At 36.6% G+C, this 15,319-nt stretch overlaps 4 protein-coding genes across 7 annotated transcripts; 1 reads left to right on the top strand and 3 right to left on the bottom strand.

Moving 5' to 3' along the window:
• Positions 1-164: 164 nt before the first annotated feature.
• Positions 165-2,179, bottom strand: LOC111780040 (probable pectinesterase 53). 3 transcript variants are annotated; one of them, XR_002812791.1, is made up of 5 exons: positions 1,664-2,179; positions 1,365-1,554; positions 843-1,285; positions 484-770; positions 311-401 (listed from the first exon to the last, which is right to left on the bottom strand). XR_002812791.1 is itself a non-coding variant. In XM_023660300.1 (4 exons), the coding sequence occupies exons 1-4, from the start codon at positions 2,035-2,037 to the stop codon at positions 286-288; spliced, it is 1,155 nt and encodes a 384-aa protein (XP_023516068.1). In that variant the 5' UTR covers positions 2,038-2,178; the 3' UTR covers positions 165-285. The 3 variants fall into 3 exon arrangements, 2 of the variants coding, with proteins under 2 accessions (XP_023516068.1, XP_023516069.1); XM_023660300.1 differs by lacking the exon at positions 484-770 and having other exon boundaries at positions 165-433; positions 1,664-2,178; XM_023660301.1 differs by having other exon boundaries at positions 343-770.
• A 2,447-nt stretch (positions 2,180-4,626) lies between these two features.
• Positions 4,627-5,386, bottom strand: LOC111780041 (E3 ubiquitin-protein ligase RNF165-like). The gene has a single exon (XM_023660302.1). The coding sequence runs from the start codon at positions 5,384-5,386 to the stop codon at positions 4,682-4,684; it is 705 nt and encodes a 234-aa protein (XP_023516070.1). The 3' UTR covers positions 4,627-4,681.
• A 1,441-nt stretch (positions 5,387-6,827) lies between these two features.
• On the top strand, positions 6,828-13,924 carry LOC111780038 (arginine--tRNA ligase, chloroplastic/mitochondrial-like). 2 transcript variants are annotated; one of them, XM_023660297.1, is made up of 18 exons: positions 6,828-6,986; positions 7,235-7,308; positions 7,414-7,550; positions 7,638-7,713; positions 7,831-7,932; positions 8,107-8,322; positions 8,736-8,816; positions 9,106-9,189; positions 10,242-10,346; positions 10,782-10,960; positions 11,176-11,260; positions 11,572-11,758; positions 11,952-12,021; positions 12,465-12,534; positions 12,692-12,781; positions 12,887-12,955; positions 13,072-13,173; positions 13,549-13,924. In XM_023660297.1, the coding sequence occupies exons 1-18, from the start codon at positions 6,890-6,892 to the stop codon at positions 13,657-13,659; spliced, it is 1,935 nt and encodes a 644-aa protein (XP_023516065.1). In that variant the 5' UTR covers positions 6,828-6,889; the 3' UTR covers positions 13,660-13,924. The 2 variants fall into 2 exon arrangements, with proteins under 2 accessions (XP_023516065.1, XP_023516066.1); XM_023660298.1 differs by having other exon boundaries at positions 6,856-6,986; positions 7,231-7,308.
• A 254-nt stretch (positions 13,925-14,178) lies between these two features.
• On the bottom strand, positions 14,179-15,290 carry LOC111780039 (uncharacterized protein DDB_G0271670-like). Its single transcript, XM_023660299.1, has 2 exons — positions 14,798-15,290; positions 14,179-14,680 (listed from the first exon to the last, which is right to left on the bottom strand). The coding sequence occupies exons 1-2, from the start codon at positions 15,091-15,093 to the stop codon at positions 14,434-14,436; spliced, it is 543 nt and encodes a 180-aa protein (XP_023516067.1). The 5' UTR covers positions 15,094-15,290; the 3' UTR covers positions 14,179-14,433.
• Between the last annotated feature and the right edge of the window lie 29 nt (positions 15,291-15,319).

Raw genomic sequence — 15,319 nt, 5'->3', positions numbered from 1 at the left:
TGGAATATCTGAGTGCCTCAAATTTTCCCTTTTTGCCCTTCGACAATCACATGCTCTCACCAACCAAGTCAGACCCGACCCATTTCTTTATGTTTTATTTTAATAATTTATTTTTCTAGATGGAATGGCAATCATTGTAATTTTCAACTAATTTTATGGTTAAAAGAGAAAAAAAATGATATTATTATTGATTAAATACAAGAGATTACAGGCTAAACCCGTATTATATTTGAATTATATGGTTTAATGAGTAATAATTAAAATGTGTATAATAATAATAATAAATTATATTTTGATCCATTCAGAGCCATCAATGAAGGTAAGGGAAATGAAGGGCTTGGCTTCTTCATCAGTGAGCTCTCTCGACCATGAAACTCTGCCGGCAAAGCTAGCTCCTTCGCCTGTACATTTGTATTGCCCATAAAACACCGTCCTACAACAACATTAAACAAACTCATTACTAAATTACCAAAATCTCCTTACATGCGCATGCTCTGTCACAGATCATGGACGGTTAAATGGGGAAATGCCACCGCCCAAACCCTCCACTCTCAGAGGGTGGCGGCGGCGGCGATGTTGGTGGGGCGGTGGTCTCTCAGCTACTATAAATATTAAAAAGTTTTGGTCTTTTAGTGCATTCCACGTTGGAGGAAAACGACAGCCTCTGCCTCTGCCGCCGCCGCCGCCGCCGCCGCTGCTGCTTAGCTTACGGCTTTCTCCTGCTCTGTTTTGGACTTATGTTTTGTGCTTCGAATTTGTTCAATTTTAAGCTGAATTTGAGAGTATGAATGAATTAATGAAATGAAATGAAATGCAAGGAGAGAGGGGAGGAGAAAGGGTACATTTCGCGGCTGGGATCGCCCCAGTTGTACCAGCCTTTGGGGAGAATAATGTTGTCCATATAGGTGTAAGCGAAGACGACCCTAGAGAAGGGCCCCCATGCCCTCCCTAAGTATAGCGCTCCAGACCCCGTGACCTTACAGTTTACGAACGAGAACCCTGTGTCCTCCAGCAGGCTGCTTCTCCCCTGCGCTGTCAACGCTCCTGCGTTCTGTGCTATTGCGTGCACGTGACATCCCTCGAACAGAGACAGCCCGTTTCCGAATATGAAGTCCACCGACCCTTCTATGTAACAATCCTTGTAATAATGCCGACCCAAATGGTCGTATAGTGTGTCTTGAGCTCCCAAGAATCTACAGCCGTAGAATGCTGCTGTGTCCGCCGAGATTCTGAACGCCACTGCCTGCTTCCCGATTGCCCCTGGTGCTGGAACAGGGGTGGTGTTCTGTTTCATACACAAGTTTGTTTTGATTTAAAAGAAAGAAACGATTTTGAATGTGGGGTTTTTTTGGGAGTTTGTTTACCTTGAATGTGATGTTTTTGGCTATGAAATAAGGGGAATTTACTGCGAATGTTGCGGAGTTGTAAGTCCCCATTGGCTGCCCCTTTGGGCCTGGTGTTTGTGCGGTGTCTCCCCATTGAACAATCGTTTTGTCAGCCCCTGCTCCTTGGATTGTTATGAATGATTTCAACGGGGGTATGTTCACCTTCTCTCTGTTGAATTGAATCCACATTCACAAATAATGTTCTTACAGCAATGAGAAAAGGACAAGAGAAGAAACCAAACAAAAAACAGAGCACTCTTAATAAGATTTGTACTCACGTGTATACACCTTCATGAACCTTGATGACGACTCTGACCAAATTGATTGAAGGGAGGGAATCGACGGCGTCTTGGATCGACGTGAAGTCCCCGACAGCCGGATTCTTAGCCACATGGAGAGTATAAGAAGGAAAAAGGTTGTTCTTCGCCGTTCTGAAAACAGAGTGTCGGAGACTGCCGACAAATTTGACCCATTTCATAAATTGCTGCTCTGAGAATTGGGTTGTGGTCGAATTCTCGGGAAGAACGGTCTTGGGCGAGCTCTTGGGTTTGAGCCCCTTGGTATGGCAGTGCGTTAGGGTGAGACTCTGGCTCAGCAAAAGAACAAGAACAAGAAGAGGAGGAGGAGGAGGAGGCCGCTGAAGTCTCGACATGATTTGAAGGGACGAAATGGAATTGGTAACGGAGTGGAATGGGCTTCCGTTTATATACAGCTTAATGGGATTAGGTGGAAAGGGGAGTCGTAATTAGAGAATGAACGAGAATGAATGAGTTAGAGTTCACGGGTGCGGATTGAATCCAAGCCACAAACAGACGACAGGTTGCAGTTTTGGGATATAAAAATGTTGGAAGAGAGAGAGAGAGAGAGAGAGAGAGAGAGAGAGAGAGAGGTAGAGAAAGTTAAAAGAGTACCCGAGAAATTCAACACCCCCTGTGGTTTGTTTGGAGCTGCCCGTGAATCTTTTGCTCTGTCCTTCTGTCTCTCATTCTTTCACATACAACAACCTTGCTCTTGCTTGCTCTTGCTGGTGACCTGTTTTGCTATGGTAGTTGACCATCTAACCCCATGGAGGGAGATGTTAAAGGTAGAGTTGTAATAAGGTAGTCGGAAGGTGCGGTGCGGTGCATATGCATCACCTTTCCTACACGTTGAAGGAGGGATTTGGTTTAACACGGTTTGTGAGATTGTGAGATCACACATTGGTTGAAGGAGGGAACGAAACATTACTTATAAGGTGTGAAAATGTGAAAGCCTTTCACGATATATAACGGGTCAAAGCGAACAATATCTGCTTGTAACGGCCCAGATTCATCCCTAGCGGATATTGTTCTCTTTGGGCTTTCCCTTTCGGGCTTCCCCTCTCGGGCTTCCCCTCAAGGCTTTAAAACGCGTTTGCTAACGGAAGGTTTCCACACCCTTATAAAGAGTGTTCTTTTATCCTCCCCAACCAATGTGAGACTATCACAATCCACCCCCTTCGGGGTCTAGCGTCCTCGCTGGCACTTTTCCTTTTCTCCAATCGATGTGGGACCACCCCCAAATCCACCTCTCTTTGGGGCTCAGCGTATTTACTGGCACACCGCCTCATGTCTACCCCCTTCGCGGAACAGCGAGAAGGCTGGCAATCTGCTAGTGGTGAACTTTCGTTGTTACAAATGATATCAGAGCCAAACACTGGACGGTATGCTATTGAGGATGTTGTGCCCCCAGAAGGGTGGATTGTGAGATCTCACATCGGTTAGAGAGGAAACGAAACATTTTTTATAAGGGTGTGAAAACCTATCTCTAGTAGGCACGTTTTAAAACCATGAGGCTGACGGCTATACGTAACGAGTCCAAGTGGACAATATCTACTCGCGGTGGACTATATAATATAACAAGATATTCTCGATTTTCTATCACAAAGTTTGAGCCTCATGTGACCTAGAGAGATAGTGTGGATACTATAGAATAATGGGTTTCTCTTGTTCTAGAGAAACTAAAACAAATAAGATTTTACAATCTCCATATCAGTCAGATCAGATTTGTCCAAAATGTTAGTGCATCTGCTTGGTTTTCCCAACTAGGCTACCAAGCATTGGAACTAAAATTAAGAAACTAGCACAAAAAAGTGCGATAGACTTAGAATCCGTGTTCGACACGTAGCTTTAGTACTTATTCACATCACTTTACATATCTCAAACGACTTATGAAGGTGAAAACTATTCATATAACAAAGATTCTTTCAGTGTGTTTTATCTTCACTCACATGTTCTTTATATTTCATTTTTTATCGAGCAGGCGCGTTAAAAGACAATAGAACCGAACATTATGGTGGATTGCAAGTCGCATGAGATAGTGAGAGAGAGAAAGAGGGCAGTGCAAAAAAGAACCTCTATGCTGTAAAGGAACCTCAAAATGGAGTTGTAAGTGGTGGGATGGGACAGAGCATTTTGACTCAAATGGGATGGGAACTCAGAAAAGCTAAGAGTTTTAGGAATAAAAAAAGTTCAAGAGATAAGATTGCCATTTGGGTGTTCGTGTTTATGCCGAGTCATTTAAAGATATCATACCAAATAGCGAATGCATAGAGCAACATTCGACATATGGGTTGGAGTGCAATATTGGCACACTCGTGTCATTCGACATTGTCCTGGAAAAACTCATTTTAAAGGAAGATGTTTAAGACACTCGTGCTTGCCCTCGTTGTGACACACGTATATGAGAAGTTCACTTAGGCTATATGGCCTAGTGGTAGTTGAGAGCTGATATCATGCTCCCTATGGTTCATTTTTAGGCATATTTGATTTTTTTGTTTGAAGTAATCAAATGGCCTCGTGGAGCATCCATCAGGTGTTCAATTGACACCAAATTTGACATGTTTTCATCTTTTATATAGACAGCTTTAACTCCAGAACTACATGTCGAAATTCATATCAAAACCTCGACTTCTGAGGTTATGGCCTTAGGCTCTATCTACTCTCCTTAAGTTTGTCTTTGATACAATTGTTGTCATCGTTCTCTCCAATATTCTTTTTTTTTTTTTTTTTTTTTCATTTAAATCGAAGACTATACCATATTTTAAAGTATATCAATAATAAATATATCTTAGTATATCCCTAAATTAATTGTTAGGAATACCTCCACAATGGTATGATATTGTCTACTCTTAAGCTTTCATCGCTGTGTTTCGAGTTTCCCCCAAAATGCCTCATTAAATAAAAATTTATTTGTAAACCCATGATCAACCTCTTAATAAGTTAATGTGGGACCCCTCCCAACAATCCTCCTCTCGAACAAAGTACGTAGATCCTTCTCTAGGGCCTACGAGCCCTCGACATTTGAAATCTACAAACGGGACAGGAATTGGTATCTGCCAACCACTTGACAATGCAATTCCGATGAAAAACATGAAAACAAGGCATTCCCACCAACGATTTCTTCCTCCTCTTCAACTCCTCCAAACAAATCACACAAACATCATCGCTTTCAATCTCTTCAAATCTCACCCTCATCAATATCATCTCGATACCACGACTCCGATCACAACTCATTACTTCATCTTCCACTCGTCGATCGTAAAACATCCCAACATTCCAAACTTTCAGCGTAACAGTCAGACGAAAAACTCTCCCAAACGCATTCAAATCTTCCCTCTCTCGAATTTCAATCCACTTCCGTATGATCTCATCCGCTACCTTCGTAGGATCAACGAGCTCGCTATAATCAGCGAAGTGCACCGACAATCGATTTTGCAACGCAGGGATGTGGTCGCGTTCGACAAGGGCGAGAGGAAGGTGGCAGATTGGGAAAGGAAGGCGTCGGTATCTATGGGCAGTGAAGGAAATTACGGTGTTGTTATTGGCTACTTGTATGTGACGGCATTTGACTTCGACACGGAATTTGAGGCTGATTTGTTGAAGGGTTTGAGGGGGAAGTGGTTGTTGAAGGTCGGGAGGGGAAGCTCTAACTTGGACTGATAAGATGCTCGTGGTTAAACGTGGAGTGCCCAGATGTTCCATTGAAACTATGAGAAGAATTTATTTAAGAAGCATCAATTGTTTTTGTGTTCTATTTATAGAACACAAAAACATTCCTTCAAATTTGTTTAATGATCTTGGGAAAATAATTTGATTGGAAAACAAAAAAAATAATCTTGAATTTAAAAAAGAAATTTAGTATTTTATCTTAAAAATATGTTTAAAGGGTTTAAAAAATATATATTAATAAAAATATGTATAAAATTTTATAAGTAACCTTAATTAATTAATATATATATATATATATATTTTGTAGTGTTAATGTGAAAATAAATCATTAAATATTCACCCGTAAAATTTATTTTACTTATAATACATTCATCCATTGGATAAACCTACTAACAAAATAAAATGAAAATTAAATCTAATTAAACACAAATTTTAATTTTAATCTAATTAAAATATAAAATTTTATTTTATATTTAATTATTTTCACATCAATTATTTAATTATTTTATATCTAGTTAAAATTTTAAGAGTAGTATTAATATTTTTTATCTTTAAAAAAATTTAAAAATTATTTTATTTGTGATGAATCCATTAAATATTCACCCTTCCTAAAATTTATTTTACTTATAATACATTCATCTTGGATATATCTGCTAACAAAAAAATGAAAATTAAATCTAATTAAACACAAATTTTAATTTTAATCTAATTAAAATATAAAATTTTATTTTATATTTAATTATTTTCACATCAATTATTTAATTATTTTATATCTAGTTAAAATTTTAAGAGTAGTATTAATATTTTTTATCTTTAAAAAAATTTAAAAATTATTTTATTTGTGATGAATCCATTAAATATTCACCCTTCCTAAAATTTATTTTACTTATAATACATTCATCTTGGATATATCTGCTAACAAAAAAATGAAAATTAAATCTAATTAAACACAAATTTTAGTTTAAATCTAATTAAAATATAAAATTTTATTTTATATTTAATTATTCATTTTTTCAAACTTTCCATGCTTAAAAAAAAAATTAGGTGTTAACAAAATTTAGATTTTATTGAATTCAAATAAATAAAAAATTTATAATTAATTTGATTTGATATGTAATTAATTGAAATTTATTGTTAATTTAAAGAAATATATTTTTGTTTATAATATATATATCTATACATGTATTTATTTTATTGATAAACGGTTTAAAAATAAATAAATAGATATTTTAGTTGTATTGAAATTAAATTTGAAATAAATAGATACAAAAAATAATAATTAAATTTAATGGAGAAAAGAAAAAATCGTTGGAGCCCCCCTCCTCCCGCCGCTAAAGTAAAAGATTGAACTGGGATTGGGCTCTAGATTCCGAGATTGCTCCATCGTACAAATGGATTTTGGAGAGAATAATAATAATAATAATAATAATAAATAATAAATAATAAAAAGAGAGAAGAGCCCTAAAGAGCAGAACATAGAACAGTTGAATTAGAAACGTTGGATAGCGTGAGGGATTATATATAAATTCAAAAACAATGTTCGCTCCCTTCCTATCGCCGGCTCCGCCTTCTCCATTGCTCTCTTTCAATCGATTTTCTCACATTTCTCCTCCCTCTTGCATTCCTGCTGCTGGTAACCTCTTGGATTTTGCACTTCTATTGTTGCTTATACAACTTGTTATTTCAGTCATTTTCGAAGAAGAAAATGCTCCGACTGCACTTGGTTTTGCGTTGATTTTGATTGCGAACCTGTTTTTTTTTTTTGTTTTTGTTGCTATTGATTTGCGTCTATGATGATGGTTTACAAGTTCAATTTCGATTCCTACGTGTTTTCGTCTTCTTACTTGTACTAATTCTTGTTCTTAATCTGAAACTAGTCAGACTTACTCCGGGTGGCGTCTAGGCGACTCATTTCTGCTACGAAGACGACACAATCGGTTTCCACAATGGCAACTGTAAGTTATTTGGAGCATATATATTACATAATTTACTTCTGTTAGGATGCATTCACCTTCACGGATTGAGTTTAACTGAGACTAAATGATGGCGGTTTGGCGCAGGAGGAAGAAAACGTCGGTAATATGAAGCGACAATTAGCTAAAATATTCGACGTATCCCTTAGAGCGACGGTCCCTGAGGAGATGGATGTTGAGCCTTTGGTTGCTGCTTGTGCTGGAAAATTTGGCGACTATCAGTGGTATGCTATGCGAATTACTAATACCTTAGTGTATACTATAGTAAATTAGATTACTGTTGCTAAGATGTGGTTTCTTATTTGGCGAAGCAATAATGCTATGGGCCTTTGGTCTAAAATAAAAGGAAAAGGAAGTCAGTTCAAAGGCCCTCCTTCCGTTGGACAGGTATTACGGTTTAATTTTTTGCGTTTTTTTTCCCATGATGGTCTCCTTTCATGTTGGATCTTTAGGATCATTTTTGATTATTTGAGTATCTGACGGAACTGCACTCTTGATTTCTAGGCCATTATGAAAAATCTTCCTCCATCTGAAATCATAGAATCATGTTCTGTGGCAGGCCCCGGTTTCGTGAATGTTCTAATATCCAAAAATTGGATTGCTAAGGTAATATCATTTTCTTGAAAATTTTAGTTGGAATAACTCATATCAATTATAAGAACGTGTTCGCTGTTTTTTCTTTCCTAATTTAGTTACTAATCCTCCACGGTCTACAAAAAAAGTTCATTATAATCAATACTTCTACGTGTATGTATGCTTAATATGCATTGCCTGCTACAGAGCATACAAAAAATGCTAATTGATGGTATTGAAACTTGGTCACCGCGGCTTCCAATTAAAAGAGCAGTAGTTGATTTCTCCTCGCCTAATATAGCAAAAGAAATGCATGTTGGCCACTTAAGATCTACGATCATTGGAGACACTCTAGCCAGGATGCTTGAATTTTCAAACGTTGATGTTCTTCGGAGAAACCATGTTGGTGACTGGGGAACACAGGTATAACTTTATATTTGTCAGTGCCTTAACACAGCTTCTTTATTCAAGGATTTAATGTTTATTCATGGTGTTTTCCTTCGCAATAGACAAATGGCTTTTCATGAACTGCCTTTGTTACTCTTTCAAAGTGTAAATGAAAACTGAATTTAGTTTCTAGTTTGCCGCTTTTGCCCCATTCCTTTTCTGCCATATCCAGATTCGCTTCAAAATAGGCAGTCTTGATTGTCAATAAGTATAAAACGTTGTGAATATCTAGGTTCTCCAATGCATACTATTTCATTCATTTTTAAATGGCTTCAAACTTGTTTATTTCATTCATTTTGGAAATGTTGATTTTGGCCTGGGGTTTTACTCTTTTAACTACAGAAACGAAATGTATCAACAGATATTCATTTTTTGCTTCTTGTTTGCAGTTTGGTATGTTGATCGAATTCCTTTTTGAAAGATTTCCCAACTGGGAAGAAGTTACTGAAACAGCTATTGGAGATCTGCAGGTAGGAGAGAAACTTCAGAATCTTATTTCGTTATTGACATGTTTACCTTTTATAGTATATTAACAAAAGTAACTTTAATAAGGTCAAGAAGTTCGGTGTTTTTGGTCTTACATAATGGACTTTCTACTGTTAAAGATATAGAGGACTTCACTCTTTTATGTGATGCAAATGTGTTCTGTGAATTCTTACTTGCAATAAAGGCCGAAAATGAATATGGAGAAGTTATTAATGCCCGTCTGCCGTATCAAGTAGTACTGACAAACTGTTATTTGGAATTTTGATTATATAGACATTCTATAAGGCGTCAAAGCAGAGGTTTGATAGTGATCCTGCATTTAAGGAGAAGGCACAACAGGCAGTGGTTCTTCTTCAGGTGATTTTTACTGTGGCCAAATACACATGTTTCACAACCTTATTAAATGCTTATTTATTATTTTGGACCCTAGATCTTCATACTAAAAAAACTGTTTTGAAACTTCTTTTCAATTGTCATTTACACTTGTTAATTTTATTTTGGCCTGCTAATTTTTCTACATGATGACATGTATTGTATGCTAAAATGTTTTTTCTAATATTTGCATGTTTTTTTATTCATAAGTACTTCTACTTCATATAAACATGAAAAATAAATAATAAAGTAACAAAATAAAGTTTGGAGTTCACCTTAGAGCTTCCGTTTGTGTGTTGGTTTTGAAGGAATTTTGCAATAACTCATTCGCTCTTATTACTAGAGATTAGAGTCCATTTTTGAGTAGTTAGAAGCCCGGCTCCCTGGCATGTTTATTTATTTATTATTATTTTAAGGCCGTGGACCTTTTGTCTCGTTTTCTTTCCTTTTTTTTCTTTCAATGAAACCATGGTTTCTCATAGAAAAAAAGTAATGGAAGCGACAGTTAAGAAGGAGCTTATTTATCTATTTATTATCATTATTTTATCCATGAGTGTTTGTGCATGCTTACACACATCTTAATTAATCTCTTCGAATAATCGCCTATCCCTACTATATTTCATGGTTAGAAAACATGTAGGACTTTATTCTATATTAGTTGGCCACCATGGGATTTGAGTTCATTCTCCAAAATCTCTTTTACTTAGATCACTTGTCCCAATCAGCCTTGGATGGAAATTTCATATTTTATGCAACTCGCCTTAGCATCTGCAATTAGATTGAAATTTTAATTTTAAGGATCCAAGTTTCATTATTGAAAGTGAGTTTTATATGTTGAAAGAGCTATAAGTAGACTCCACTTGATCTTAGTCTCTTAGCCAAAAGGTCGAGTAGTTTACCCATAAACTTATTGTTTAGTTTTTTTGCAGCTTGTTTATGATTTAATATTCCTGCAAGAGAATGATAGGGCATATCAATTATTTGGAAGTTTCTCATAGCTAATTTCTATTGAAATGATCATAATCTTTTTTTTCCAGGGTGGTGAAGCTAAATATCGCAAGGCTTGGGCACAAATATGTGAAATCAGCAGGAATGAATTTAATAGGGTGTACGAACGACTTGGAGTTCAATTAGAGGAGAAGGTGCATTTTGGCTTTTCTTTTATACATTATACGTGATACTTGTTTTTGTTTATCCTCCTATAACATTTTACTCGTGTTCTGCTTGTTTTCCTTGTGTCCTTCCGCTACTTGTTTCTGTTGGGATTAAGAAAATCTTCCTTTTACTGTCATGTCCAAGTTAGATTGTTTTCCTGGCTTAAGGTTTATTAGTGTTTACCACCATATTTATTAGTTGGAATAGTTAATTTACAGTTAATGGCATGACATCAACTATCAAACAGCATCAGCTTCTTTGACAGGTTGAAGATCTTCTGTTCTATTGATATTATCTGCTATGTATGGATCTTAACTTGCAGAGTCATGAGTCTGCCACTTTTGATTTTAATATTGATCTGAAATACTGCCGACGGCTTATTCTCAGTTCTCATTTGGTCAAGGTCTTTTCATCTCTGTCAGGGAGAGAGCTTTTACAACCCATACATTCCTAATGTCATAAAAGAACTGACTGATAAGGGCTTGGTGGAAGAAAGTCAGGGTGCTCGTGTAATCTTTATTGATGGAATAAATATTCCTCTAATTGTTGTCAAGAGTGATGGTGGTTTCAATTATGCTTCAACTGATCTTGCAGCCATCTGGTCAGTTTTCCTCTAGCTCATCTTGTTTTTTAATGGAACTATTCACTGTCACTGGCTATGAATAACTTGAAGGTTGACTCAGTCGTTAAACTTTATAATCAGTTATGACCCATCAACATTGTGCATATTTGGATTCCCTGTGATCGATTGCATGATTCTCAAAATCTTGTGGAGCTGAATCATTCTGATTGATCATATTTTCTTGCACCAAACAGGTATCGCCTTAATGAAGAAAAAGCTGAATGGATTATATATGTCACTGATATTGGGCAGCAGCAGCACTTTGACATGGTTTTCCGGGTACGTGTCTCGAGCAATTCCTGCTCTGACATGATTTGATATCCTTCCATGTTCGTTGCATGTATGGTTATTTGCAGACCTGGTAGCTGGTCTTCATTTAATGGATTGGTTGTTGTCTTACACTTCCTCTCTTTTGTTTGTGCATATGATTATTAACTACTGTAAATCCATCAATGAATTCGTTTCTCCTCTAAAAAAATTATTAATTACTGTAGACCTGATCATTACATATCCACCAAACTACTGCTAACAATTATTTCCTGGATTAGTTATTGTCTTATATTGGAAGGAATTATTGCTATTTTTTTCAGGCTTGTAAACGTGCTGGCTGGCTTCCACTTGAGGATAATAAGCATCCTAAAGCAACCCATGTTGGTTTTGGTTTGGTTCTTGGTGAAGATGGCAAGCGTTTTCGTACTCGAAATACTGAAGTGGTTCGTTTAGTTGATTTGCTTGATGAAGCCAAGAGCCGCAGTAAAGCTGCACTTATTGAGAGGGGTAATGATAATAAAGATTATTAAGGACTATTTTATTTGATCGAAAAAAAATTGTGCAGCTTGCTGCTTTACCTTGTTAGATTAGTGGAAGTGAATAAGTTCGATTTATTTTTTCTTTATCAAACTTTTACAGACTTACTGTCAACATTCCACATATTTTACTTTGTAATTTGATTTTTGATAACCTTCTTTAGAGAAAGCTGCAGAATGGACTGAAGCAGAACTTGAACAAATTGCTGAAGCTGTTGGTTATGGTGCTGTTAAGTAAGTTACCATTTTCATTACTGGCTATACCTTTTTATGGCAAATGCATGAATCCTAGAGGTTATCCTTGATGTTCCTTTCAATGAAAACCTTTAATGAGTACTATTAATTGGTATCACTCATAATGGTCATCGCTATAACATGAAAAATTGATCTTGTATCTGTTGGGGGATATCTGAGAGGTTATGACTTTCTGTGTACTCAACTTGGGCTTCCCTATCAAAGAATTAAGCCTTTTCCATTAGGTGTAACTTAAAGCTGTTCTGTAATCTTCCAACCATGAGGGCTCAGGTTGGGCCTCTTTGTCTGTGCCTTCTTTTATAGGTGTCTTCTTGTCAATAAGTTTTCTTTTTCTTATTTAAGAATTTGTCTGCTTCATGTTTCTTCGTTCAAATGTTCAGAAACGCTTATTAAGACTTTATGTTCCCGTATTGTCCCGACAGATATGCTGACCTCAAGAACAACAGGTTGACCAACTATACGTTCAATTTCGATCAGATGCTCAATGATAAGGTACACTTTCTCATCTGGTTCTAGGCATGGAGTATAATATACAGAAAATCTAGTGAAACAACCTAAATGTAATTTTTTAAGCATTCACCTCTACTGCCTCTGAAGAAAAAGCTCCATAGTCCACTTTCCTTGCACACCTAAATTTTGTGATGACCAGGGCAACACTGCTGTGTATTTGCTGTATGCCCATGCTCGTATCTGTTCAATCATCAGGAAATCTGGTAAAGACATAGAGGAGTTAAAAAAAGTAAGTTTCCTTCTAAACCCCAGAACCAGTTCTTCTCAAGTCAAGTTGGACAAGACCAGCAGTTTTGCATTTGTTTCTTAATTTTTTTCAACTTTATTTTGATAGACGGGAACAATTGTGTTGGAGCACGAGGACGAGCGTGTTTTGGGGCTTCATTTGTTACAATTTTCCGAGGTAAAAACAAAAATATACATTTTAACTCGGTAACTTTGCCTCTGCGTCTGAACCATTTTATATTTGGTAACTTTGCCTGTACCTCGTGATAATTACTTTTCCTCCCTTTTCTTTAGGTGGTCGAGGAAGCTTGCACCAATCTGTTGCCGAATGTGTTGTGTGAATACTTGTACAACTTATCGGAAATATTTACGAAAAAATTCTACTCCAACTGCCAGGTACAGCCTACTTTAAACCAAAAGTCGTTCTTTATGCATAATATCATTGTCCCACCAATTGATGTTGGATAATCTCTAAACCACTAGCTCTTGTCAGCTGATAGCGTCGTGGCAGCTAATCATGCCTTGGTTTTCAACACATTTACCTTCAATAACCTAGAATTTAAAGTTGCTTTTTCTCGATCATTTTGTTTGGTTATGCCATTTGCATGAAGTCGTTTTTCATCTTTTCCCATCCTTGTGGTTATGAGCTGGAAAAAGGTCACTTAATTTGTACCCTTGTCCCAAATGCATCCAATAAAAGATGCCCCAATGCCGCGGACGTCTTCTCGCAAACAAGTTAAAACTTCATTAATGTTGATCAATATTTGTCAGGTCGTTGGGTCGCCCCAAGAAACCAGCAGACTCCTACTTTGTGAAGCTACAGGCACAGTGATGAGGAAATGCTTCTATCTCCTCGGAATAGTACCTGTCTACAAAATATAACCTCAAAACAGTGCCACTTTCCAGATCCTCTTCTATCTCCTTCGACTTGCGTTACTTCATTATCCTCCACTAATTGACATGTTCTTGCCACATCCTTGCCAACATTAGAGTGTTGCAAAAAAGAATAGAAGAATTCATACCGAACATTATATTGTTTTAGTTTCTCAAATTTACCAGTTTTTCACCCGTGTAGTTCTTAAGATATTGAACCAGGCTGCTCATAATCAGATATAAACGAAATCCAAGTGTTCTTAGGAGTGGGAAATTTTGCCTCTATTAGTCATCTTTGGGACTGTTTTATGTATAAACTAAGTTATTTTGTCCAATGTAATTTTTCAGATTCAAAGACGAACAGATAAACAGCATTATTGATCACCCTAAAACAAGACAAATCAAATTAATATTTTGAACTTTAACTTAAATTTATATGTACTTTTAGGGTGGCTCTTATCTTTATGTCGCATCAATCTATTGATTTTGTTTCTATATGTTTAAATGATTTCGATTAAGATTGGAAGATGGCAGTAACGTCCAGAAAACTTTAATAATCAACCCGTCATCCAGGTTAGCACCTTAAAGCTCTCAAGTATTGCAAAATCATTGATCTACAATTGAAGGTTGAAACAAAATTCCTTAGAAAAATAAGAAGGGGAAATTATGGCTTAGGGTTAGTAATGAACGCACGAATTCAAGCTTAATTCGATGGATAAGACACCAATTATCTCGATGTTGGATTCCCACCTCACGTTCATCGAACTCGAGCAAGGAAAGTAATCAGTGGCCATTCACAGGGATAGCAGACCTAGAACCACAAAGCAAACTAGTTCTCCCTCTTGATCTTGAAGCTTTCTTGGCTATGGTGGCCCTTGGAATAATGGATTTATGGCCATCAAAACTCTTGCAAGACTTGAACTTTTTTGTAATTGGAGACACCCTCTTAGCCAAATCTTCCAATCTTTCTACACTTGCTAGAGACGTAAAAGACTCTGATTTACCATCATAATATTTAGACAACCCTCTCCTGCAAAATAGCCATAAAAATCAAAGAAAACCCCATTAGCCATCCATAATTGACAATTATTTCAATCAAAATTCAAAAGGTAATGGTAAAAAGGGTTTTATTCATCCCATAACATACTTCATAGGAAGATGAACCATTAGCTCTGATAGCTCATAAAGAGGCCCATTTGAAGAACACGATGAAAATGAAGAACTTGAAACCGGAGAGATGGCATCTTCCACCATATCCAAAGAAGAAGAAGAAGAAGAAGAAGAAGAAGAAGAAGAAGAAGAAGAAGATGCTTCAGAATTTACAGAACTGAGCTCCATTGAAGACTCCATTGAAGCTTCACAATCTTCCGTGATCCATCTGCAACACCCATTACTCTGAGCTCCATCAACACCAAGCTGCTGGTTTTCTTGCAATTTTCCCATTGGATAATCAATCCAAAACCAAAAGACAAAGAAGAACAAAATGGGTATTGATAAAAATGGTTTCTTGCAACTATATATGGAGAATCAAAGCAAAAAGGAACGATCTTTTTTACTCTTTGTTGATAAAACTTTGAAAAAAAATCAAGATCTTGTAACTGTACTGCTCCTATATGCTCCAAAACCTATATATATATATATGTGGAAACCATAGTTTATATTTATATCA

Source organism: Cucurbita pepo, chromosome LG18 (assembly GCF_002806865.2).
Source record: "Cucurbita pepo subsp. pepo cultivar mu-cu-16 chromosome LG18, ASM280686v2, whole genome shotgun sequence".
In the NCBI taxonomy this organism is placed as follows: domain Eukaryota; kingdom Viridiplantae; phylum Streptophyta; class Magnoliopsida; order Cucurbitales; family Cucurbitaceae; genus Cucurbita; species Cucurbita pepo.
This window is presented reverse-complemented; position numbering and strand designations above follow the sequence as displayed.

Coding starts and splice junctions, on each gene's coding strand:
- LOC111780041 (XM_023660302.1), bottom strand. CDS start 5,386: ATGGAACATCTGGGCACTCCACGTTTAACCACGAGCATCTTATCAGTC.
- LOC111780038 (XM_023660297.1), top strand. CDS start 6,890: ATGTTCGCTCCCTTCCTATCGCCGGCTCCGCCTTCTCCATTGCTCTCT. Junction 10,961..11,175: donor ACTGATCTTGCAGCCATCTG/GTCAGTTTTCCT, acceptor TGCACCAAACAG/GTATCGCCTTAATGAAGAAA. Junction 12,956..13,071: donor ATTTGTTACAATTTTCCGAG/GTAAAAACAAAA, acceptor CCTTTTCTTTAG/GTGGTCGAGGAAGCTTGCAC.
- LOC111780039 (XM_023660299.1), bottom strand. CDS start 15,093: ATGGGAAAATTGCAAGAAAACCAGCAGCTTGGTGTTGATGGAGCTCAG. Junction 14,681..14,797: donor ATGGTTCATCTTCCTATGAA/GTATGTTATGGG, acceptor GCTATTTTGCAG/GAGAGGGTTGTCTAAATATT.
- LOC111780040 (XM_023660300.1), bottom strand. CDS start 2,037: ATGTCGAGACTTCAGCGGCCTCCTCCTCCTCCTCCTCTTCTTGTTCTT. Junction 1,286..1,364: donor CCAAAAACATCACATTCAAG/GTAAACAAACTC, acceptor TGTATGAAACAG/AACACCACCCCTGTTCCAGC. Junction 434..842: donor GGCGATCCCAGCCGCGAAAT/GTACCCTTTCTC, acceptor ATGTTGTTGTAG/GACGGTGTTTTATGGGCAAT.